Raw genomic sequence first — 27,373 nt, forward strand, 5'->3', positions numbered from 1 at the left:
ATCACATAGCAGCAGAATCCTGGAGTAAGCCAAATACCATATAGAGGAGTGTAATACTGCCAAGCGCCCACACAAAGGGACCATCAAAAAGTTCATAGAAATGCGTACTGTGAAAATCCACTGTAGTATCTCCAGCAAAAAACAAAAACAAACTCCTACCAACTTGCTCTAATAAATCCGAACAGAATTTATTTTGAGGGACTAAGACATTTAAAAAGGCTCCCTTATCATTCCCGGCATGAATTCGGCTGGCACCGAGGCAAGAAGCTAATGTACAGTGAAGCCTGGGCGGAAGAGTGGTCAAGTTACTGACACGTCACATGAAGTTCCCACAGAAACCAGCAGTTTACAGGCTAAAGCTGAGCTAACTTGCTGCTCAGTGGATGCCACAACTGATGCAACCAGGTCAGCCTCACAACAATAGAGCTTTCCAGTGGAATTTTAACAAGTGATTTTATTTATTTGAAAGGCAGAGTAACACAGAAAGTGGTAAAGATAGAGATATTCCATCTGATTGCTCACTCGCCAAATGGTTGCTAAAAGCAGGGCTGGTCCAGGGCAAAGCTAGAAGCCTAGAACTCCAGCTAGGTCTTCTACGTGAGCCATCCTCTACTGTTTTCCCAGATATATTAATGGAGCTGGATTGGAAGCAGAGCTGCTGGGACCCAAACTAGTGCTTCAATATGGGACCCTGGCATTATAAGCATTGGCTTAATCCATGATGCCACAACACCAGCCATCTGTCCCCTCTCCCGATGGAAATTTTATATATGATTCTGAAATACACTATTCTGTTCAGCCATGACTTTCCAATATGATTCTGATGACAAAACACAGTTTCTGTCAAAGCAATAGCTACCAAGACTAGAAGTGGTTTGATCAAAGCAGAAACAGATCAGTCAAGAGCGTATGTCACAGCAACAGTTTTTTGGGGCGTTGAAGGAATTTTGTTTGTTGACTTTCTGGAAGAACAGTAACATTCATGCCTGGCACAATGGCTCAACTGGTTACGCCTTCCTTTGCAAGCTCCAGGGTCCCATAGAGATGCTGATTTGTGTGCCAGCTGCTCCACTTCCCTTCCAGCTCCCTGCTTGTGGCCTGGGAAAGCAGTAGAGGATGACCCAAAGCCTTGGAACTCTGTATCCACAAGGGAGATCTGGGAGAAGCTTGTGGCTTTGGATCAGTTCAGTGCCAGCCGTTGCCAACCATTTGGGGAAAGAACCAGCAGACAGGGGCCCGGTGACGTGGCCTAGGAGCTAAAGTCCTTTCCTTGAACGCACCCAGGATCCCATATGGGCGCTGGTTGTAATCCCAACAACTCTACTTCCCATCCAGCTCCCTGCTTGTGGCCTGGGAAAGCAGTTGAGGACAGCCCAAAGCTTAGGGACCCTGCACCTGTGTGGAAGACCCCGAGGAAGTTCCTGGCTCCTGGCTTTAGATCGGCACAGCACCGGCCGTTGAGGTCACTTGGGGAGTGAACCATTGGACGGAAGATCTTCCTCTCTGTCTTTCCTCCTCTCTGTATATCTGACTTTGCAATAAAAATAAGTAAATCTTAAAAAAAAAGAACCAGCAGACAGAGGATCTTTCTCTGCTCCTCTCTCCTCTCTGTAAGTCTGCTTTTTCCAAATTAATAATAATTATATATATATAAATGAATCCTAAAAGAAATAGTAACATTCACTCCTCAAGCAGCCTCAATGGCTGAGTTGTGCTGATTCAAAGCCAGGAGTGTCTTCCCGATCGATCTCCCACATGGGTGCAGGGTCCCAAGGCTTTAGGTCATCCTTGACTGCTTTCCCAGGCCATAAGCAGGGAGCTGGATGGGAAGTGGGGCTGGTGGGATTAGAACCAGTGCCCATATGAGATCACGGTGTGTTCAAGGCAAGGACTTTAGCTGTTAGGCCATAGCGTTGGGCCCATCCCCTTGCATTCTAACACCAGTTCAGTTATTATGCACAGACAAAAAGGCCTGGGTAAACAATCATGTAATCATAGTGTGGAATATATTTTCTAGCTTCTAAGACAAGAAGCACAAGGGATTAAACCCTGGGAGGGGGGAATATATATATATATATATATATACACCCTAGAAATAAATTTGGACTCCCTTATTCTGGTTAAACATCTTTTACTTCTATTTTTCCAGGTTATTAAATCTTCTATGTCAACACAGCTAGGAAGGAAACGGACTTTTATAGCTGAACTCAGATTTCAAATAAAGCCTTTTATGTTTCTTTAAGCACATGTCCGTATAACTAAATTTCCCACCAGTAGCTTCTTAGAAAAAAAGACAAAGGAATGAAAACACAAACAGGGGGTTCAACAGTCAAAAGGAAATGTCAAACTCCCACACAACTTCAAAGAACATTCCTACCCCTTCCCCCATCTATTGCTATTTCATTCCCTTTAACTCTTTAGGTTTTTTTAGTTCCAGGTAGTGTGAAAACAACACACACACCCTCTTTTTCTCCAATGGTATAACTACTGTTTTTTGTACATTTACTATGTACCAGTTGCTCACTATCTGTTATATCATCAATTCCTCTCAAAACTCCATGAGATAAGGCCTGGCGCGATAGCATAAAGGTTAAGGTCCTCACCACCGGGATCCCATATGGGTGCTGGTTCTAATCCCTGCAGCTCCACTTCCCAGCCAGCTCCCTGCCTGTGGCCTGGGAAAGCAGTCAAGGACGGCCCAGAGCATTGGGACCCTGCACCCATGTGGAAGACCTGGAAAAATGTTCCTGGCTCCTGGTTTTGGATGCCATCTTAATGGCAACAATTAAAGCAAAAAGTTTCAGATTCAGATAACATGCAAAGTTATTGATTTTTACTTTGTTCCTTAGGTTTCTATCTTTTTATCCAAGCATGCCTTTCCTTGCTATCTTGTTACTGTTGCTCTGAGGTAAGCTTGAAATCATAACATGTAACTTCTCCTTGGCTGTTTTTTCACAATGTCTTGGTTATTCTGTGTCCTTTGTAATTCCCTATAATTTTTTTTAAAGGTTTATTTATTTTATTGGAAAGGCAGATGCACAGAAAGGAGGAGAGACAGAGAGGAAAATCTTCCACCCGATGATTAACTCCCCAAGTGACCACAATGGCCAGTGCTATGCTGATCCAAAACCAGGAGCCAGGAACTTCTTTCTGGGTCTCCCACATGGGTGCAGGGACCCAAGGCTTTGGGTTGTCCTCGACTGCTTTCCCAGGCCACAGGCAGGAAGCTGGCTGGGAAACGGAGCTGCCGGGATTAGAACCGGCACCCCTTATGGAATTCCGGCGCGTTCAAGGTGAGGACTTCAACAATTATGCTATCGTGCCAGGCCCAATTCCCTATGAATTTTTATACCAGCTTGTCAATTACTACAAACATCAGCATGGAAACTGATTCCAATTTTAGCTATGATATTTAGGGCTTTGATCCACTTTTGAGCTAATTTCTGGTGAATGGTATTAAATGGAGATTATAGGATGTAAGAAACCACAATGCTCTGGGATGCTACTTGGTGCAGTGGGTAAGATGCTGTATTCCACAGCAGATAACATGGGTTCTGGTCCCAGCTTTGTTTTCAATTTCAGTTTTCTGCTAATGTGCACCTGGGCAGGCAGCAGGTATAGTTCAAATACTGGTGTCCCTGCTACCCAGTTTCCATGTGGGAAACTGATTGCACTGTGGGCTCTACACTTCACCCTGGCTTGTTCTGGCTGCTGTGAGCATGTAGGGAATGAGCCAGCAGATGCAGGATTTCTCGCTAACTTTCAAATAAATATGTTCAAACAGTAAAATATTTAAAAACACAGAAAACCCACAAGGCTCTGCAATGACACATAAATCAACAGAACTTTCCTTTATGTTGATGTCTTTTAGATTCTTATTGGCACTTCTTTTTCAGTTTTTTGTTTTGTTCTGTTTTTGCAAAGATTTTATTTTTACCAGAATGGAAGAGTTAACAGAGAGAAGGAGAGTCGGGGAGAGAGAGCTTTCATCTGCTGGTTCATACCCCAAACGACTGAACTGCCTGGAGCTCAGCTGATCTGAAGCCAGCAGGCAGGACCTTCTTTCAGGCTCCCACAGTAGGTGCAGGGAACCAAGGCCTTGGGCTTCCTTCCACTGCTCCCCAGGCTTACGCAAGAGAGCTGGATCAGAAGTGGATCAGCCAGTGCCCACTAGGATGCTGACATCACAGGCTTAGGATTTGCTTGTTACTATCCCACCGCATTGGTTCCAACAACTGACTTTTTTCCTCCCCCCTAAGATTTTTATTTTCATTGGAAAGGCGGATCAGATTTACAGAGAGGATAGACAGACAGAAAGATCCTCCATCCATTGGCTTACTCCCCAAAAGGCCCCAATGGCCACAGCTAGGCTAATCCAGAGCCAGGAGCCAGGAGCTTCTTCTGGGTCTCACACTTTGCACCATCCTCTACTGCTTTCCCAGGCTATAAGCAGGAAGTCGGATGGCAAGTGGAGCAATGAGGACATGAATTAGCATCCACATGGGATCCCGGCACATACTGGTGAAGGATTCAGCTATTGAACCATCCATCACACCGGGCCCCCAATAGCTGACTTTCTAAAGAGTTTTTTTTTTTATTGTTATGTTTGAAGGTATATTGACTTTATAAAACTTAAAATATGCTTTGGTATTATTAATTTCAAATATAAAAAGTCAATCTTGATTTTTAACAAATTTCTAAAGATTATTAACTCTAAAAAGAACATTAAAAATTGGTTTTGATTCACCCACAAAATGTTAATGATTATCTCCAATTTTCCCTGAGGTTCCTTATAGGCAGGGATCACTGTAACACAGCTCTTCTAGTTGCGAGTGTGGAAAAACTAAATAAAAATCCCAGTGATAATGGGACAGAAGTCTCATTTTGGTACAAAGGTTTCAGCATCATCATACACTCTCTCAAAGCACACCCTGTGAAATGGGGTCAAGACAATTACGTTAATTGTAAAAATAGACATTTTGCAGAAAGGCAAATGTTACACAAATTCAGAGGCTACCAGAGGATATCTCTGTAACACTCAGCACGCTGATCCTGGCTTTTGGGCACTTCCAATGCCACGTCACCGAAGGTACTTACAGGAGAGAGTTTCTGGATGAGGTCATGTGCCAAATGCACAAGGTTCTTATCTTCATGAAGACATTTCTGAAACTTTTTGCTCTCCTCATCTTCTAGAAGGTCAAAATCAATAGCCGCGTCCAGTAAGGCCTGAATCAGCCCCTTCCAGGACTTGAGCGCTGGGACCTGAGGCGCAACAGCAGCACTGATGCCTGTGCCAATGACCAGCACGAGTTCTCGGGGCTTCTTGGTTTTCAGACTTGGAAGCAGCTTCCTGGAAAGCAAAAGAAACCAGAGCATCAGAACACTCTGCAGGCTGGAAGTACGTAAGACAACAGTCTGCTTGAAACCAGGGATGTCAGAGGCAACCTGCAGAGCTGGAAAGATGACAAAGTACCAATTGCTGACACTCCACAGAGTAGCGTAATCAAAAACACTCGAATACTGTGCTTCTGCTTTTTGAAAAGCAAAGTATAAACCCATTCCAAGAAGCCTATAAATCAACCTTAAAACATGTTTTCTCCTCCATAGGCCTGTGAGCTAAGAAAACCCACAAATACCAGAAAAAGGTCCAAATAGGAGCATTTCACAGCTCAGCTGAACTCTGCTATCTAAATTACATTTCATAGCAAAATTAAATTTCAAAAGGATATGTTTGATTTGCACTCCCAAAAGACAGAAAAGAATGCCATACAAATTAAATTTCTATTACTGAGACATATATAATAGCAGATGAAACAAAGTCAACAAAAATTTTAATCTCAAATTTTACAAATGTTAATATAAAAATGAGCATGAGACAGTGAAAAATGAGGACAAATCTAGCTTTGATTATTGCCAATATTCTCAGCGCTCCAGGTGTCTCCCTCCTCCCATCAGCTAGCAGAATTCTGCAACACAGGAGCCTCAGACATCCAAACAAACAAAGCACAAGACTACTCAATAAACTTGACAGAAAGCTTACCACGATGGGTACAGAACAGGTTTCTCTTTTGAGGCTTATATGTAATCTAGTACCCCTCTTTGATTCTCCAAGAATGGGTTAAAGCTACTATTTGAAATATGCCCCTTCACTTTAATTTTTGCTAATGGCATGCCCTTTTGGCTCCAACATTGCTTTCTGTCCAAATAATAACATGAACAGAAAACAAGATCACATTGTGGCATAAACCAAGGAAGGAATGTATTTTTAAAGCATGGGAGATTGAATTTTGGAGAAATCATGTTTAAGCTTGCCTTCCGGATGCCCAGAGCTCCTGTATTCAGTCACTCAACAAAAACAAAACAAAACAAGACAAAACAAAACAAAACAAAACCCCATACCAGTCACGAAGGCAAGTTCTAGTGGTTACTGCAAAAGCTCAGGCTCCTTGAGAAGACTGATGACAGATACTAGATGCAAAGGACACAAAATGAGCTTTGATCCAGAAGAATCAAGACAGACCAACATGGATACACACAAAGGAGCCAGAGGAATTGTGAGTTGGCAGCCATCAGGGGCTCTGGAAGGGCGGGGAGGACTTCATCCTTACACTGCTGTTCTACCTCAAGTTTTCACATATACATCTGAGCTAGAATTCTTACTAACTAAAACTTGCAGTTCAAAAAGGATATTATCAGTTTTGTATTATTTGCCATCCTTCCTAGAAACTGAGTGGTTGCAATTGTTTTGAAGAGATACATGCATAAAAAGTAGGGTAAGACGACAGAAGACAAGCAACAAATCTTAGAATTTATGAAGGCCAATTCCCTTTCCAGGACCTTGGAACTGTTCAGGGACACTTGACAAAGGAGGAGCTCCCAGATCAGAAGCCGTTACACTGCTGTCTCGGGACTTGCCTTCTCGAGCAACTGTGGCAAGAGAACTCGGGATCAAGTATAAGTAAGGATAAGACAGAATGCAAGTTTACGGAATATGTGCTTTTAATTTCATTTTCCACTAGGTAAAAAAAAAAAAAAAGATTTATAAATAATTTATTTGAAAGGCAAAGTCACAGAGAGGTTGAAAGAGATAGGCCTTCATCCACTGGTTCACTTCCCAAATGGCCATAAAAGCCAGGTCGGATACAGGAATGAAGCCAGGATCCAGACTACATCCAGGTCTCCTGTGAATGGTGATGCAGCCAAAGTATTTGGACCATCACCTGCTACCTCCCTACATGGATTAGCAGGGAGCTAAATGGGAAGTGGAATAGCCAGAACTTGAACCAAAGTCCCAGATGAACTTGCAAGCAGTGACCCTATCAAATGTGCAACAACATGGCCTTTCACTAACTTCAGGTAGCCTCGTATTAAACTTCTCCCAATCCTCTGCCTACAGGAGAAGGTTCCCGGGAGGCATTTTTATACCTGCCACACTCACACCCTACATCCAGTTAGGAGAAGGAGGATTCCTCTTATTCCTCTTTAGGGAAAAGATCCACAGCCTCTACTAGGTGTGAGACCCTTGGCAGCAGAGCCTACACCATGCCCAACACTCCCAGGGAGGCTCATCAGCAACTTAGGCCCTGCCCAGTGCACACCCAGATTCTCCAAGTGGCTTTCTAGTGCTTTTGCTAAACATGAACAGACCACTTACATTTTGAGGAAAGCCCCAGATTCCAGAATTAACCAAAGCACAGTAGCAGATAGGGAGGAATAAGAGACAACACAGGAAGGAAGAGGAAAATTTAAACCCATGACATCTTCCCCACCCAGATTTAAAATGTAAGTAAGTTCTACAAAGGCAGTGTCCTACAAGACAGCTTCTCCATGAAGGTACACTGGTGGCCAGTTTGAGAGAGCTATACTTTGTTTTAAGGTCTATCATTAGGAAATTTCAGGTTCTGAGAATGAGTGGAGCATGAGCTCTTACAAGCTCTGAGAAGGAAGGGATTTGGAGCTCAAAGGACTGGGAATAAAAACACTGTGGCCATGTTGGAAGGAACACACGGGTATTAGCAGAAAACAAATGGTGCCCGCAAAACACTAAGAAAATTTCCTACCTAAAGTTCTATGCTCAAACCATCAAATACATGTAAGATAAAGACACCTTTAAACATCTTCAAAGTTTTTTCTCCTATCTTTACTAAGGAAGACACACAAGGATGTGCTTCAGCATCAGAGATCTAAGACTTGAGGCCCAGAAACAGCAGTCATCCAACGGCAGCTGGATGGGGGAATTCTTGTGGCACCCTGTGAGCCATGCAAGCAGGACTGGGAACAACAGTACAGGGCAGAATCCAGAAACAGAAGCAACCAGCGTTACCATGTTTTAACAGACAAGCATTTACTCTTATGTCCCAGTGTCTCTGGGTATAAATCGAAAGGAAAGGGACACAACAACCAAACAAATGAGAAAATCTTTAATCTAGAGCAGTAAGTAGGCAAGAAATATAATCATATGTATTATTAGTTTCAGCTATGATTATAATTTGCAGTCATCACAATGCAAATATTAAATTGTCATAACAATACTGGCAGGGTATAAGAAGGGTGCGTGGGTGAGGGGAGCAGCCATGAAAGCAAACAATCTTTAAGTCATTAACTGAAAATAAATAAAGCTAAAGCAAATACAAAGTAGCCATACATATATTACAACATTACACAGACATCATTATTAGAAGACACAAACTGCAAGTGACCATCTCCGGAGAGGGACAGGGTACTGTGAGCCCTGCAGTGCTGACTTTATAACTACATATATCAGCTGGATAGCAGCACATGAGCGAAAACAAGTGAACAGAGTTCAGCATTACTATTTTTTAAATCTCCCACTAATGGAAATTTACTCGGTTCCTCTCATTCCCTTCTCTTGTTTACCTGGGCTTTTTGGAGGGGGGTGCGCCATCACTGAAGAATCCAAAAATCTCGTCTATATCAGAGGCCTGGCTCCCTGTAGAAGCCATCCAGTTTCTAAAATAGATTAAACACCATGGACCATGATTAGATCTGTAAAGTACACCATTCACAAGAGCATATACATTAAACAGTTTTCATAAGCTGTACCCCCTTAATGATGTTTTGGAGGTGTCCCCCTGCTTAACAGAGATTTATTAACACACATTCCAAACTGAAGGAATTAAATTACTCTAAAAGAAGGAAGTAAAAAAAAAAATCACAGACTTTGGCATTCACACTGTATCCTGTTCCTCCACCCACCAAAACACGCTGCTGTCCCCAGGTGACTAGCACTCCTCAGAGCTCAGCAAGCACCTGCTATTCTGCTGCATGAGACAGGTTTGGGGAAATAGGATAAAAATGACCCATATCTCTCAGCAGAAGCAAGCATAGGGTAAGAATAGAACAATCAATACCAACTTGCTGATTGTTAGACATTCCATGTTGCTGGACAAGCAACAAATCATGTCTTTCTGTCTGAACACTTTCAAATCATGCCCATATAAACGTAGAGAGGGATTATTAGGCAAAGACAAACATTGACTAATTATATTCAGGTGTTGAGAATAGTCAAAGTAAAGGGTTACCACAGATTAGAATTATAACCATAAAGAAAAGAGTTTGCCAAATTTTTTTTTTTTTTTTTGAAAGGCAGTTATACAGAGTATAGAGAGGGAGATGGTCTATCCCATGGTTCACTTCTCAAACCCAGGTTCCCCTCATGGGTGACAGGGACCCAAGTACACGGACCATCTTCTGCTGCCTTTCCAGGTGAGAAGGACTGGAAGTGGAGCAGGCAGGACTTGAATCCGCACTACGATGTAGCATGCCAGCAGCTTAATGTGCTGTGCCACGAAGTCGGTCCCGAGAAAAGTCTCAGTTGCTTAAAACTTCAATAAACTTTTTTTTTTTTTAAACTTCAATAAACTTTAAAGTAAACCTTAAGCTAATGGTCATTACTCATTTGATAAAAACAATAGTAGTTTAAACACTACACAGAGAATAATATACTTCTGCCAGTTTTTTCATATTCCACTGTCAATAATTAGAAAAAGTGAATTACTAATAATTATTAGAAATTTAATGTCTTATCAGCATGTTTTCCTTTAATAAAACATTTCAAAGTTTGCTGAATCCATTTTTCTGATAAATAGAAAGTTCCAATCTTTAATCCATTTTCCATCATGCATAGTTCTTCAATTGTATAACTATTAGGAAAATCAGAAACCATAAAGTGACTGACATGAGCTAGGAAAATCTAGTCAAATCTTTGATCTACTGGTGAAAAATTGGGGGTGAGAAGACAGACAAAGAGTGCAACCCAATCTAGCACACTCTGCCTAACTTAACCATCTGCGGCACCTGTTGTTTCTTTTCTTCTCCTTCCTTCCTTCCTCCCTCCCTCCCTCCCTTCCTTTCTTTTAAATTTTATTCAGACTTTCCAGATGGCTAGAGTCCTAAGGACATCTAAGCAGGCGGCCACTGATGACTCAGTCCTCAGACCCTACTACCCACACGGGACACCTGGGATGACTTTCTGATCCTGGCTTCTGCGTGGCCTAGCCTTCTTTCTCTTCTACCTCTCAAAAGAAACTAACTAATTAAAAATTTAAAAATAAATTAGGTAGCTATTCTAAAAATTAAAGTCAATTAATTACAAAATGGTGTATGTTTCTGAGTCCTACTGAATCAGAATTTTTGAGGGATTCTGATAGTAGGACAAATAGAAAACACTTAAATTAATTTTTCCAAAATCCAACTATTTTGCTAAATGCAAAATGTACAGAAGTGCACATATAATTTATTCCAATCCATGTCTTCCAGTTTGCAAGTACCACCAGGCGGGATATAATTGCCATCAAAATACTTACAAGTTTTAATTCATGTGAAACCATTTTCCATTTCAATTGAGGACAGTTTTAAAAGGTACACAAAGAAAAGTATGCTCACCCTTCTTCCTTCAAAACAGTTCTATCATCTCTTGACCAAATTACACCCTAACAATGTGTATTGCACAACACTAATGTAAAATGTAGAGAAAATTTCTTGTTCATTAAGTTTTGAAGATAGCTACCTTCAGATCATAACACCGTAAGCTGCAAATTGCACGCCACAAAATTTGTCTCATTCATGTACAGTGCATATGAAACATAGATGAATTTCATATTCAGACGAGTTTCACCCCCAAGATAACTCAAATACTCCAAAATCCCCAAACATAGGAAACCTGAAATGCTTCTGTTACAAGCATTTCAAGTAAGAGACATTCAACCTGAATTATTTTCCTATTTTGCAGGCAGAAAACGGAGCACACAAAGGTTTGTACTCGACAGCCTCAGAATTCAAACATAGCGACACTGCCTCCCAAGTTCATGCTCAAACTACATCATTACTAAGTTCTCCAAGCATTCACTTTTCAGAAAAAAAAAATACTAGAACTCCAAAACCATCAAAAAGGAATCATGTATGTTTTAGAAAGCAAATATTTGAGTCAATTTTTCTGCAGGTCTACTCCACTGACCATCATTTAAGGAATTTAAGCATAGCCAAGAGCTCCTGACTGCTTGCTCTGAACAGGTCAGCATGCCACATGGTACCTGATCCTATCGTCATCCATCTTACATGATGTGACTTCACAAGGACATCCCAGTAGTATACACAGGTAAGCAACAGCACACTCCTTCTGGAGCACTGTCCGAGGGAGTGGGCAGGGCAGGGAAAAATCCATTTTCATGTTTACCCTAAACAGTAGGTAGCTACTGCTAAAGCTAACTGTGAAATGTCTGACCTGGAGTTCGTAACATGTGTCAAGTAGATCACATAAAAATTTTTCCCCAGATTTATTTCCTTATTGTAAAGGCAGAGAGTAAGGTCTTCCATCAGCTGGTTTACTTCACATTTGGCAACACCAGCTAGGGTTGGCCAGGTTGAAGCCAGAAGCTTTATCTGGGTCTTCCACTCAGTGGCAGTGGCTCAAGCACCTGGGCTGCTTTTCCAGGCATGTTTGTAGGGAACTGGATCAGAAGTGAAGTATCTGGGACACAAATCAGAGCCCACATGGCATCACAGGTGGTAGCTTAACATGTTTCATCAAAATGCTGGCTCAATAATTTCTTCACATGGGCACTAGCCGAGTATTTGTTTCAGTAGGACTTGCTATGTACACGGGATTCGGAAATGTTTTCCTGCCACAACGAAGGAAGTGACCCGTAGCAGGATCTTCATTACTCCAATTACTGCTAAGCACTGAGAAATCCTTCAATGCCAACCTAATCCAGCAAAATAAAAGTAAGACTCTTGGTAAGCACTGAGAAAAGTAATTGACAGCCACTTAAAAAAAATGTGAAGGCCAAAGTCTTCACATGAGATATCACTTCCGTTTTGAAACCTGTCATTCTGAAAGGAAAAATGTATCAGTGAGTCCATGCTAGAGGACCTGTGGCTTGCAAAGCATTCAGAGGCTTCTGCTTCTAGAGTCCTGGTGCTGGCCGAAACAGCAAAACCCTGCCTCCACTGGAGAACCATGCTGAAGCCCCCAGCCTCCCTTCACGGCTGTGAATGCTAAAATGCTGCAAGTAGACACTGCTGAGTTGTAACAAGTGGTGCCTTTATGAACTCATAACAACATACATTGGTAGAATGGCAAATGGAATAAATAAAAGGAAGAGAAAGTTTTTGCTTCCTTTTTCCTATTTTTTTTTTGTAGGGGGTGGAAGGATCCCCAAAATACTAGCTTGAGAAGGATGCATACTTCATGCCTGAAAAGGATACACTGTAATTATAGCAAGTTTCCCTGCACTGGTTTCAATAGGGCAAGCAACAACTGGAACAAAAAATAATTTATTTCTTCTGTGTAAACATAGACAAGGGTTGGCTTCACTTTCTAAGGGAAAAAGATAGTCATCTTCTGACTTGAGAAGAAACCAAACCCCTCTCATTGTGGCTCTTGGCCTCCTTCCAATGCATCTGTTTTCTAGCAACTGTGAGGAATTACAGGAAGGAAAAGATACCCAGTATGAAGCTCTACAAAAGAACACTCAAGAAGCCTGCTAACAACGAACAAAACGAATAAAAATGTTGCTGCTGGAGCTGATGTGTTTATAGTTGCCCAGTGTAAGCCTGCAGCTTACCTTTTCCATGTACAAAGCCAAGGTGTCATTTCTGCTCCCAAGTGTACACAAGAGGCAGGAATTAGGCCTGCCTGTGCACGGACTCCATTCCTCTACACACCCTGTCATGAAGCATGTCTCCCCTCCATGGCTCAGTCAGGGTACTCCTACTTCAGTTCCCAGACGGGACTGACAGCCTGGTTCTTCTGCTGGGTGACATCTTTATCACAGTCACCTCCTGAATATCTGCTTGCACACATGACAGCAGTGCTATTCAGTCCTGACACTTTCTCTCCAAACAATGTCAGAACGGGCTCATCACACATAGGGTTTCCAGGAGACCTTTAGGACTGAGATGGATCACTCCAAACTCTAAAAGCTCATTTGAGATTCATGTCCCCAAATAGACCCTACTGGTATCCAGGCTCAAGAGAGCAGATGTTTTTATGAGTGATTTCCCAATTATAAAGCTGAAACAACACATCATTTAAGGAAGGAATAATGGAACACCAAATTAAGATCTGATATGAACTAGAAGTTGGTGGCTGGACATGAGAATTTTACTGTGAAATGAATAACAATGTCTCAGTGTTTTTCCCGCCTTTGAAGCCTCTGGGAAGTCCTATCCTGAAAATAATGACATACGCTGCTAAGGGGGGAGGGGTTTCAAAAACATTTAATAAAAGCATTTCCTAAGTACTTAGTACAATCTTACAAATAATTCCATCAGAAATGACAGGCTATTCATTAAAAATGAAATCACATAAATACAAGATTTCCAGTATGCCCTTTGAGAATTAAATTCCTGCTATTAAAATAGTGAGTGATGTATGATCCTATTGCCACCTAGTCACTCTTCATGCCAACCTAGTATGCACAAAAATGTTACATTCAAGGGATGGCATGGTGGCATAGCACTGTAATCTTTCACCTCCTAGTGCCGGCATACCATATGGGAACTTGTTCATGTCCTGCCTGCCCCACCTCTATTCTCTGCTTATGGCCTGGGCAAATAGCAGAGGATGAGTGGCCCAAGTCACTGGGTCCATGAACCCATGTGGGAGCAGGGGAAGAAGCTCTTGCCCCCTACGTTCAGGTCAGCTCTAGCTACTGTGGCCACTGCAGTAAACCAGCTGATGGAAGACCTGTTTTCCTACTCCCTTCTCTTCAACTCTGACTTTCAAGTAAAATAAAACAATCTAAAAAAAAAAAGTTACGGACAGGGGCAGGCATTTGATTTAGCGGTTGGGACACCTCTATCCCACACGAGCTTCTGGGTTTGGGTCTCAGCTCTGCTCTCCATTCCAGCCTCCTGCTGATACAGACTTGGGGAGGTCGCAGGTGGGTCCCTAACATCCACACAGGAGACCTGGGATGAGTTTGGCCCAGTCCAAGCAGTTGTGGGCATCTGGGCAGTAAAACAGCAGGTGGGAGATTTCCCTCAGTGTCACGCCACTTCTGAAGTTAAAATATAAATAACAATGCTGTGTACAGGTGAAGATTCTTCCAAATCTGGGAAATCCCAGAAGATGCTATTATTACCAGGGTAACTGTAAGCTGATATTTGACTAATCTTAACGAAGGGAAGACTTTTCTGTTATAATAAAAATGAAAATATTTAATCAATACATCTTGTCTAATGTCTACCTCCTTCATGTTTTCTCACCTAGGGCACTCTAAATTAAAAATTTTAAAATAAAAAATGGCCTTGAAACTAGAAAGTCCTATTTTGACATCAGGAAGCTTGGCAGATTGTCTCTCAAGGCAGCAAAGCACAGATGATCAGGTGGTCAGGTGAACCCAGCAGCACAGCAGGACAAATGCTGGGGAGTGCCCCCTACTGTTAGCCTGGAATTCAAATCCCATCAAAAGCCAAACAAAGGACAAAGTATAAACAAGAAACAAAGCAGATTTATTTTTCATTTTCTCTTAGAATCAAGTAAAACGAAAACAAAAAAAGTGTTCCACAACATTAACATATACCAAAAATCAGCATGAAGTCTAATGTACTGATTAAGATTACTTTCAAGTTCAAAGGCATCATACTTTAAACAGATACACAATGGCAAAAAAACAAAACAAAGCAAAACTGAAAAAATATCTATCATAGGTTCTTCACTATATTTAAAATCTAGTTTCGAGGTTCAGGCCTACAATGCAGCAGTTAAGATACCTCTGGGGATGCCTGGTCTATACCCGCAGGCTTAGGTAGGTTCAAAGCTCGACTCTGCTTCCAGTTCCAGCTTTCTGTTGTGCACACACGGGGAGGGAACAGGTGATGATTCAAGCAGTCAGTCCCTACCACCCACATGGGAGACCTGGACTTTGGCTTGGTCCAGCCCTGGCTGTTGGGGGCATCTGGGGAGTGAACCAATGGATTGAAGATTCTATCTGCCTACCTCTGTCTCTGCCTTTCAAATAAATTAAAAAACATAATTTTGAAGCAGTCTTCAAAGTCTATATTACTGCCTAGAAGGAAAAGGGTCTGTTAAACTTCTTAGGAGCCACTCAACTTGTAGTTATATGAACTTGTGTCACTGTCCTTTTTTACTGGTGGAATGTCTAGTCCCAGGAGGTCAAAGACCAATGTTTCTGCACATTTTCTTCTGTAATCTTATGTCAACTTCAACCTCATGGGAAACTAACACAAGAAACAACAAGCAGCAAATCAGAGAGGAGGATTCAAATGTAAAAAGACTATGACAAACCAGGGCAGAAGTTTTAAGACATTACAAATACATACTCCACGTATGAAAAACAAAATCCAGAAACAACATGGGGGAAAAACCAGCTGTGGGCTAGTATGGCTACAGCAGTTCTTCACTGGCTAAACTGAGCATGCATCTTCATGAAGAGCATTACGTGCCTAAAACTAAGCTGACCCTGAATGTTCAAGTCCATAGGACACAATGGGCACGACGCACATCACTTGGGCAACGTTCTTCTATCTTGGTCACTGGTTAAGACTTTGCAAAAGTAGCACGCCCTATTTAAAACTGAAAATCTAAGGAATATATGGAAAATTTTACTGAGACAAAGAACAAAGCATGTGGACTACTAAATAAAAACTTAGAAAGAGTTTGGAATGCCCACATCCCATACTGGAGGACCTTGAGTCTCAGCTCTGCTCCCTGACTGCAGTTCCTGCAATGCCCAGCCTGGAAGGTTGCAAATAATGGCTTAAGTGCGAGAGACCCTGCGAGACGTACAAGGAATTCTGAGCTCCTGGGTTTGGCCTGGCCCTGCCTGCTGTTGTGGCTATTTAGAGATCGAATCAGGAGAGAAACTCTCTGTGTTTATCTTTCAAGTAAAGTGAAAATAAAAATAGAAGAGGTTGGTTCCATGGTGTGACAGATTAAGCCTCTGCCTGTGCTGTCAGCATCCCACATGAGTGCTGGTTTGAGTTCCAGCTGTTCCACTTCTAAGCCAGCTGCCTTCTTACAGCCTGAAAAAGCAGTGGAGGACAGTCCAACTCCTTAGGACCCTGTACCCACATGGGAGATCTGGAGAAAGATCCAGGCTCCTGGCTTCTGACTGGCTGAACTCTAGCTGCTGTGGCCATTTTGGTGAGTGAACCAGTAGATGGAAGATCTCCCTTTCTGTCTCTCCTTCCCTCTTAGTTGTAACTCTTTCAAATAAAAACAAATAAATCTTTAAACATACATTTAAAAATGTACAAGGATGTGATACTGTTGAGCTGGAAAGAAATGAGGAGCTTGTTGAAACCTGCCTTTCTAAGGACAATTTCCTCTGAATGAGCCCTGCTCTTCTACTCTGGAGATGGGGGAGACTGGAATGGTAAAATCCTTAATCACCTCTACCCTGTGAGCAGGGTATCAGCTACCCTGTGAACTGAATTTAAGAAGCCTTGGCATGACTTGGGAATTACCTAATTCAAGTTAAGATAGCTGTCCAGGTATTTACAGATTACCATCGAACATTCACAGGATGAAGTTCTCTGCCTGTTCGTTCGTTTGGGCATACAAACTTCTTGAAACTGACTGAGGAGAAATTAATTCGTAAAAACGGAGACACTCCCGTTCCCTCGGTCTCACAACCCTTACAGATATCCTCAGGAAGCCAGGTACTCTGTGGCCTTGAGTGGTTACCTCATCCATCTGATGCTTGCTCTATGATGTGCACGAGTTCCCAAGCCTTTGCTCAAGTCATGTTCTTTCAGTGCCTGCTATTCTAGCCACACAGCTTAAAACTATCAACTCCTTTTCTTATTTCATAGCACACATCACCCCCTAACACCCCAATTATAGTCATTAGTCATCTGCCTCCTCCCACTGACATGGAGGCATCCCAAAGACAGAGCTTTTGTCCGAGGAGTACTGTCTGGCACACAGTAGGTCAACTCACTCAGGAAACATGTTCATGATCCAAATCACAAGAAATAGTTTTCCGTGAACCAGGTAATGCATTTTCAATTAGGAGAAACACCCCATTACTGCCTTTAAAGCAAGGAGGACCAGAGAGTCATTTTAGTTTTTAAACTGAGCAAGAAAGAAAACCATATACACCAGTAAATCAACACTCAGATTGCCATTGTTTCAGATAAGCCAACAGTTACAACACAAGTAATGGAAACTGGATTATAGCAGGCAAAAGAAGAATTTCAAAGTTAAGACTTGAAAAATCTTAAAAAGTCAGGCACTAACACAACACTTTATAGATAAATCACTTCAGTTTTATAATTCAAGTTTCTGATACCAAAAAAGTAAGTTGATTTCTGCAGCAGATTTTTAAGGGAAGAACTTTCTAGTAACTGACAAGCTATCAAATGTTGGCCTAAGAAACTGTTTTTTCTTGTTTTATATACTAAATCTATCAAGTAAGATAATAAACTACTATTTAGAAAACGAAAGTCTGCAAAGCATTCAGCAGAAAGCCCTACAACCTGTCTGAGAGGTGCCATTGATCTACACTCAGGCCACTCTGATGTGACTGACACACACACAGTGTCTGCTTCATTTTACCCATCTGGAAAGAACAACCTTGAGCAACCCTTTGTTCTTTATCCATACATTCCTTAACCATTCCCAGAAGTGCTCTTATTAAGTTAAACATCAGCCTTCTTTTTGGCATACTATGTCTCTTGAAGACCCAACCAATCATGTCCTTAAAAGAAAGCAACGGTCAACCACTGAGGAATTTGCCCCAGCTGACCAAGCCAAGGTATATTTACTGTATGATAATAACTGAATAGAATTCCCAAATAGAATCTGACCACTCTGGAACACTGCCCAGGACTCATTAAGTCATGGGTTTGAGTCTGTCGGGCCTAGGTTACTCATACTCTGCTCCAATAAACTTTCCATTAACCTTGTTACAGAGCCTGTTTACCACCCTTCGCAAGTATTTTACAATTAGAGAAAAAGGAAAGCTTATGTAGCAGCAAAAGGGATTTCAAATCACAAATTGGGTTAAGCCATGGTTTAAAACCATTCCAAGGCTTCTCATTGTGCTTAATCCTCATTGTGGTTACAAGACCTGGCATGATCCGCTCAGCCTTCCGTGAGCCTCTCCTGCACCCAGAGGGCTCCTTGGCCGCTGCAGGGCTCTCTGGTGTCTGCACAAGCCATGTGTCCTGCTCACAGCCTCTGCTCAGTGCAACAGATTCTACAAGTAACATTCATCACACATACACACCCTTAACTCTCAGTTAAAATGCAACCATCTGCAGCCTGTTTTTCGACCCCCTTCACCTTAACTTCACCATTATGCTTCAACTCCTTATCTGCATCCCTTACCACTCATGAGTGCTTACTGGGCTCTCCCACAACAGCAGCTCCTTGGGCAGGAGTAGAGTCTGTCTGGCTTACCATTCCAACCCCAGCAGTTCAGACATTTGCTGATTCAATAAGTGTGTACCTACTATGCAAAGTCTAAGAGAGATCATCACTCCTAATTTTCTGGGCTGTGAAAGCCAGGATAAATGAATACAACTGTAACATTCTCTTTTACACAAAGCAAATGGCTGAGTTCTATCGTTCCCTGTTTTAGGCTAATGTTTATTACTACACCTCAACACATCTACATTTTCATATGCTCTGGAGGAGTTTTTATCTTCCAGTTTTATCCTAAGAGGAACTCACATGGAAAGAAATTCTGATCACACAGTTTCTGTATATGCTCATAGAATTTAAAATGATAGGAATTCTGTTAGTCACAAACTGTTGAGTTTTCATGTTCAACATTTGTTGAATGCCAAGCACTGTGCTAAAAAGATTATTATTATTGCTTGCAGCTCACCTCCACCAAACACTACACAGCACTTAGAATAAGCCATTAACATTCACTCTTCAGCAAAGCAGAAACTACTGCCACCATATATCATAAATACCACAGATCATGGTACTGAGGCATATACAAGCTATGCATCTTGCTAAAGGTCACATAGTTATTACACAATAGACATGGAATGCAACTCCAGAGTCCACACTATTGGCAACACTAAGACGAGTAAGATAGGGTCCCTACCATTAAAACAGCTATACCTTTACGGGAAAGAGAATTATACACAAACACTGGCGCCCATATGGGATCCTGGCACATGCGAGGACTTTAGCAACTGGCATTGGGCACCAAGGTAGATCTTTTTGTTAAAAAAAATACTTATTTTATTTGAAAGGTAGCATTATATTAGAGAGAGAGAGAGACTCTTTTGACTGCTGGTTTGCTTACAAACAAAACAGCCAGGGCTGGCACAGGTCAACGCCAGGAGCCAGGAACTTCATCCAGGTCTCTCTCCCATGCGGGTGCAGAGGCTGGAGCACCTGGACCATCACGTTAGCAGGGAAGTAGATTGGAAAGAGTAGCCTGGATCTGAACCAGCACCTATAGGGGACGGCAGTATCTCAGGTGGTAATCTAATATATTGTGCCACATCACCAGGGTTTCTTTTCCAGTCTTTTTCCTTCATTTACCTCAGCGGCCTAGTAAACAAGATAAAATCACTAGAGCAACTTGTGTTTGTGGTTCCATAGGGGCACAGGGAAGCACCTTTCTAACAGTGGAGGGCAGCAAGGCACAGTGAAGAAGCAAGCACCTGACCTTCGGGGTCCCACGGACAGGACTCCTACTGAATTAAAAAAAAAAAAAAAAGTAGCTCCAAATGCTGGCAACAGATATCACAATTGCTATTTATTTATTCATTTGCATGTTCATTTACAGAGAGAAGGACACACGGGATATCTTTCATATGCTGCATCACTTTCATACACAGCCATTACAGTTGGAGCTGGGCCAATCTGAAGCCAAAAGCTAGAAGCTTCTTCTGGGCCTCCCTCAGGAGTGTAGGGGTCAAAGGACTTGAGTCACCCTCCGCTGCCTCCCTGGCCATTAGCACAGAGCAACCAGGACAAGGACTGGTTGGTGGTGCCCATATGGGATTCTGATGCTGCAAGTAGAGGCTTCGCCTGTTAGCCTTGGCTCTGGCCCACTTGTTGTGTTTAAAACTTTTTTTTTCACATTTGCTCTTTAGCCATAGAGTTAAAAACAGTGACTCCAGCACAAGGCTGACTTTTAAGGGACTTAGCTACAAATAAAATTGGGTCAAAGGATACATTTCTGAAAATGGGAAAATTCACAGAAATCTGCATCCTTCTTTTAATACAGGTAGTATTTTGCTGCGTAAGACTTGGCGAGTAAAGGAAAACAAATAACTAAAAAGGAATAGAAAAGTGTTAATGGCTCTGTTCTTCAGTGCTGGCCTCTTACTCTTTCCAAGCACAGCATTCAAATGACATGGGAAGAATTTTCTAAGTGATGACCTCAACACATGAGAGAATCTCCAGAGAATGTTTGTGGATGAAAAGCCAGCCTTAAACACAGACCTGGAAATGTGGACTGGTATAAAGTCTCTTCAATGCACAAATTCTTTTAATCTCCTCCTAATCTCATTTGCTTTCTCTACTTCCGAATCTAGAGGTTTAGAGATAATCGAAATGAAATCTGAAATGGCTCCAGAATCAAATACATCAGCAGGAACAAAGAAAAACTGGAAGTAAGAATTAAGTCATAAGATACACTCTGAAAGGTGGCTTCCCTAAACCCTCATCCTTGTCCCAGCATCTGCCAAGGCCAGCGAATAAACACACACACCCCACCAACCAAGAAGGCACAGCCTGGTGTTTCATTTCTAACAACAACAACAAAACCCAGCAAGGGGCATTAGACATTTAAGAAATCTCAAGACAAAAAAAAAAAATCTGCTTCCTCCTTCAAGAAATTATTAAACATCACTAAGCGCCAGGAACTGTTCTACAAGCTGGAATTATGGTAGCTAACAAAACCAAACCCCTGGGCTCATGGAATTTATACTGCTGGAGTGAGGGAGACAAGCAAACAAGGCATGTGGCATGTGTGGTGGGAATAAATGCTCCCAGAGAAAAACAAAGCTGAGTACACCACAATACTGTCAGAGCTTTCGGGGAGAGGCAAAACGAAGAAAGCAAGATCATGCAGAAGAGCTTTGAATCACTAGGCTGCTAGAGCAATTCAAGTACCAGAAAACAACACAATAATGCCTTGCACATTCTGGGGGAAAATTAGTGCCAACCTAGACTTCTTCAACATGCCAAACCACCAAACCAGCATGTGGGCAAATCAAAGGCATTTAAATATTTCTTAGGAAACAGCTGGAGTATGTGTATTAAGAAAATAAAAGACATACGCCCAGAAGGAGGAAGACAGGTTCAAGACAAGCACTGGGCAGTAATACCTGGGGAGTTGTTCCCAGGAGGAACACACAGTGTAGGAGCAGGAAGAGGCAGGGATCCAATAAACAAATCTAGGTGATACATTTGTGTTCATAAAAAAAAAAAATGTTATTGGTAAGGGTGTGACAAACACATTGGCACATTTGGAGAAAAATCAGCAGTAGCTACATTAAAACTACAGGCAAGGCCAATGTAAATACAAGGAGTGTAGGGCAGATCACCTGGCTCAACAGGAGCAGTATTTGGCAGAGATGTAACTGCATGCAAGTAGTCTGTATGAGCCAGGGTACACTGTAAGTCAGGGCCCATGAGTGCAGAAAGACAGGGAAATGGCAGGGTGGAAGAACTAGCAGAAAGCCAGTAGGCACAGTGGGGAGGTGACAGAAGAAGAAATAATATAGCAAATGAGGTAGGAATAGCAGGATAACCTCAGAGGAAAGAAGACACAAACTGAGTGGCGCCCTATTGGGCTTAACAATAAAGAAGGCAGAGTGGAGGGAAGCTACCTTTCCTCACTCCAACTCTTGGACTATTTAACAGTTTACATCATACTGGCAAATTACTCTAATTCAAGGGGAAAAGCAGCAGCATTTACAATTTTAAATCATTTTTCATTCATCTCTACCTATTCAATAACTCTCGTTTTGTGTAGTATATCCACAATCGAAGGATCATCTGGTCTAAGCCCCTAGAGTGCTTGTTGGGACAGCTGGAAGACAGGCAAGAAAGTGTGACTCCTGGGCCTAAACTCAATTTGGGATTGGTGAGCAAGGAGCATGCCACTGCAGCACAGCCAGTCAAATCACTGCTTACTGTGCCAGCATCCTATACGGGTGCCAGTTAGTCCTGGCTGCTCCACTTGTGATCCAGCTCCCTGCTAATGGCCCTGGAAAGAACCAGAAGATGGCCAAGTGCCCCTGCAACCATGTGGGAACTCTGGGAGTGCCCAACTCCTGGCTTCAGTCTGGCCCAGCCCATTGTGGCCATTTGAGGAATCAAACAGCAGATGGAAGACTGTCTCTCTCTGCCTCTCCTCTCTGAACTTTGCTGTCCAAATTAAAACTAAGTTAAGCCACTGGCTGGCACCCCATACAAGCACGGGTTTGAGTCCCAGTTGTTCCACTTCCAATCCAGCTCCCTGTTAATGCTCCTGAGAAAACAATGGGAAGAGGGCCCAAATGCTTGGGCCGATGCCACCCTCGTGGGAGACCTGGATGGAGTTCCAGGTTCCTGGCTTCAGCCTGGCCTAGGCCTGACCTCAACAGCCATTTGGAGAGTGAACCAGCAAATGGAAGATGGCTGAATCTGTATCTCTTCATAACTTTGCCTTTCAAATAAATAAATCCTTAAACATTTTTTTTAACATCTACATAAAAAAAAAGTCCCTGAGGTGGGCACTGTGGCCCAGTGAGTTACTCTACTGCTTAGGACACCCCTACTCCATACCAGCATGCAGTCAGGGTCAGTTTCCAATCCAGTTCCTGCTAATGCGTCCTGGGGGCAGTGGATGTTTGCCCGGGCTCCTCTATTCCACATGAGAGATCCACATGGAGTCCTAGGCTCCTGATTTCGCCTGGCCCAGCCCTGGCTGCTACAGGATAGATCTCTCCCTCCCCCTCTCTCTCCATTACATTGTGTTTCAAGTAAATGAAGATAATGATTAAGAAAAAATAACCCAGTAAATCCTCTTCCTTCACAAATGAGGTGATGTGTGGGATGTGTTTCACAGCCACCTGGGAGGTCAGAACAGGCTGACTGGTACTGCAGGACAGGACGGAGCCCCTGCGGCAGGACGGCAGCTGCTGCCTGACAGTACAACAGGGCTTATCATAGCATTTTTCTCTATTCCTATAAGTGTTTAACATTTTTCACAACTTGGGCTCAGAGCGGTAGCCTAGTGGCTAAAGTCCTCGTCTTGCACGTGGTAGGGTCCCCTATGGTTGCCGGTTCTAATCCCGGCAGCCCTGTTTCTCATCCAGCTCCCAGATTGTGGCCTGGAAAAACAGTTGAAGGAGGCCCAAAGCCTTGGGACTCTGAACCACGTGGGAGACCTGGAAAAAACTCCTGGCTTCTGGATTTGGATTGGATCAGCTCTGGCAGTTGTGATCACTGGGGGAGTGAATCAATAGACAGAAGATCTTCCTCTTGGTTTCTCTTCTCTGTAGATCTGACTTTACAATAAAAATAACTTTTTAATCCCATTCTACTTTTTAAGAATTAGGAGGAGGGAAAGTGAAAGCTCCCAACTGCTGGTTCACCCTGCAAAGGTCCACAAGCACCAAAGCCGGGCTAGATCAAAGACAGGAATCCCAGGGGTCTCCCACCTGAGCAGCAGGAACCCAACTACGTGGGCCACTATCACTCCCTCAAGCCCTCCATCAGCAGGACCTCAGCACTGAATCCAGGAGGAGGGCATCTGAGATGAAGGCATCTGAACTGCTCGGCTAAACAGTTACCCTCCTCATTCTGCTTTTTTCACATTTTTAAAATCAGTATTATTTTTATTTTGGAAAATGCATACCGTATAAAGAAATTCACATGTTCCTTGCATGCTGATCTTCCTCTATGTTTTCTGAACAAATATACTTGACCTAACAGGGTCAAAACATCATGGTCAATGCTTACCCCATCTTCAGTGTAACTACTGTTCATGCTCTTAAAGACTGTTCAGTGGGCCCAGCATGGCAGCCTAGTGGCTAAAGTCCTCGCCTTGCATGCGCCAGGATCCCATATGGCCGCTGGTTTGTATCCCAGCTGCTCCACTTTCCATCCAGCTCCCTGCCTGTGGCCTGGGAAAGCAGTCAAGGACAGCCCAAAGCCGTGGGACCCTGCACCCATGTGGGAGACCCAGAAGAAGCTCGTAGCTCCCAAATGCGGATCAGCTCAGTTGTGGGCCATTTTGGCCACTTGGGGAGTGAATCATCGGATGAATGTTTTTCTCTCCTCCTCTCTGTGTATCTGACTTTGCAATAAAATTAAATAAATCATAAAAGAAATTCAATATCTTAAAAAAAAAGGCTTCTCTGTAAGAACAAGTGTGGACTTAAAATAAAACCTGCCCAAGAGCACACAGGCATGAAAGTGCAAAGCAGGCAACAAACCAATGACACAGATCCTCTTCACAGTTGGCAGAGCTTGGGTGAAAGATCTCGAAAGTGTAAAGCTGACCTTCCTAATACTGAGACAGATCAGGACAGGGGGTGGGGGTGGGGGTAGTGTGGGTAGTGTGATACATTCATCTCTGCAGCCTCCAGGACCACAGATGACCAGAGCTCCCGTGGCCAGTGGTCTTCTGGGGACAACCTCCAGTGTTCACCAGTGACAAAACAATGACTTCCAAATAAACCGTATGAAACAGGTTTGGGAAGTGCTAGTTTAAACTAGACCTACCTTGTTCATCATTATTCAGAGGCTTAATCAAGGATACTCAGAGGTGATAAATATTACAATGCAGTCAAAAACACTGGTGTGGAAAAAAGAAGTAATACTTATATTATAGGTTTGTATCAGATATCAAAGATGGGTGGCTTCTCTTTTGGTTAGGGCCCATACAGATATCTGTAACATCATTTGGGAGCCATACAAAGTATCAACTTAAAAATTAGCTTGCTATAGATGTGTAGGAGGACACTGTGACCAAAGAGGATCAGTGAGCACAGGATTACCGTTGATTGGATAACATTTGCATGAGAACAACTGAATGGCTACCTTTTGTATACCCGACTGGATATCATTTATATAAGACCAGTTGAGTGGATAGTATGTGTGTGAAAACACTTGGTAGAATATATAAGACAAAAGGAGTTCCAAGCAAAAGCATAGAAACTGTTACTGGGTTTTGTTGATGAGCTCAACACTTCCTCCCTTAACCCATACGAGCCTCAGTGTATAAAGTCTGATGCCACTAATAAACCTCAGCTTTGGCCATCAGTCAGGGTCCATGCATGTTATTATCGGCTCCGTGCACCAAGTCCATCACTGCGGGACAGTGACACAGATGTATTGAATTTTGAGTCCCACCTAGGGGTTTTATAGTTTCTTACTTCTGCTATATATAATTTGTATCCGTTTTATACTCTACTTAGGAAATCTCCAGATACATTCTAATAGCACTCAATGAAGTAACCCCTAAATATAATTGTTAGCTTGATGGCACAAAGCTAAACTCTGGAGACAGAAATACAACTGGACTCTACATTCCAATGCTACAAGTATTCAAGATAAATCTGAGATAAATTTGCTAAAGTTAGGAATGGAAAATATTAATGCAAGCTCAGAGGTATAAAGTTCATCTTTTAAATGGCAAAAACCAAAAACACCTAAAGCCCAAATTATTTCTCCAGCTTTATTTCAGCTGAACTGGCTCTTCTGGCTCCCAGACTGACCTTCAGGACACTTTCAGACAGCCCCTCCTAACTCTGCCATTTAATCTTTCTAAAACCATAAAGCAACGTCCAAGTACTTCCTGCTCTCCAGGGAAATGGACTCTTGTTAATCTGCAACTAGAAGATCACTATTTGAGGACCTGTAATTTCACTTCATCTCACTATTTAATCTTAATTTGTAACACTTAAATACACGTTCCTTTATTAGAGCTTGCTCACATTTGTGAAATAACAAGGCAACGCTTTTGATCTTGCACAAATGAAGACATACCTTCAAAACAAGCTATGAAGCTCATTATATGAGTATCTGGCAGAAGGGGACACACACTGTGCTTGATCAAAATCTATATAAATCAGCCATGTGTGAAATGTACTCTACGTAAGAATGAGCAACACCACCACCAGAATTCCCTTCCTTGTACAAACAAACTAGACAGAGCAGTCTGAAACTTCAAAGAAGATGGGAGACTGGTGCAGCAGTAAATATAGGAACAGGCTGAAATAGCACCAGCTGAAGGAAGAAGTGGAAGGCAAAAGAGATAAAACAAACAGGCGGACAAGATATTTGCATAAACTCTTCAGATTCACAAAGCATCTCTAATCAAAGTGCCAAGACTCATGGAGGAAACTGAATTATCCTATCAAACAAAATCTCTGCCTTCCTTACATTTCTCTCACCAAGTTTCAACAAGAAAAAAAATATAAACATTCCTTCTCCAGGAAAAAAACCAAACAAACAAACAAAAAAGGCTCACTCTGCACAGTACTGCTTCGTAACAAGCATCCACACCTCTCCAAAACCACGAAAAGTCCTGGACCCCAAATAGGTCTGCAACAACTGCCACGACCTGGATTTTCAAGGATGAACCCTTAGATGAGGGAGCTCCAGGCACCTACAGAACAAGTGATGTCCAACTGGGGCATATTAGAAAAGGGTAACTCATTTAAGGTGGAATTTCCGTATTTCTGCAGAATCCATGTCCCACCCGTGAAATGGCAGTAATAAACCAAGAGCAACACAGGCTGCTTCTCAAGTCTCCCTGGGAATTCTCGGCCCACCAGGTCACCGGACTCACTAAGCAGCATTTACAAAACCTTCCCCACTCCTTACAGATTCGCCCCTACCTCCATTCTTCAGGTCTTAGGTGGACAGAAATGAGAGAACTTGCCAAGACTCAGTCACCACACATCCGGGAGT

General features: G+C 42.5%; 1 protein-coding gene across 4 annotated transcripts in view; it reads right to left on the bottom strand.

Moving 5' to 3' along the window:
• FAM118B (family with sequence similarity 118 member B) overlaps positions 1–27,373 on the bottom strand; it is a 40,384-nt gene that overhangs the window by 11,778 nt on the left and 1,233 nt on the right. For 3 of the 4 annotated variants that reach the window (XM_040992705.1, XM_040992704.1, XM_040992703.1), the window contains exons 2-3: positions 8,878–8,970; positions 5,098–5,350 (exon numbers count right to left, since the gene is read on the bottom strand). In XM_040992705.1, the coding sequence (XP_040848639.1) occupies positions 5,098–5,350; positions 8,878–8,963 (339 nt within the window). In that variant the 5' untranslated portion in view covers positions 8,964–8,970. The remainder of the gene's footprint in view (positions 1–5,097; positions 5,351–8,877; positions 8,971–27,373) is intronic. The other variant, XM_040992706.1, reaches the window with a different exon arrangement.

Source organism: Ochotona curzoniae, unplaced genomic scaffold, assembly GCF_017591425.1.
Source record: "Ochotona curzoniae isolate NIBS_2020 unplaced genomic scaffold, NIBS_Ocur_1.0 contig_832, whole genome shotgun sequence".
NCBI classification, from domain to species: Eukaryota; Metazoa; Chordata; class Mammalia; order Lagomorpha; family Ochotonidae; genus Ochotona; species Ochotona curzoniae.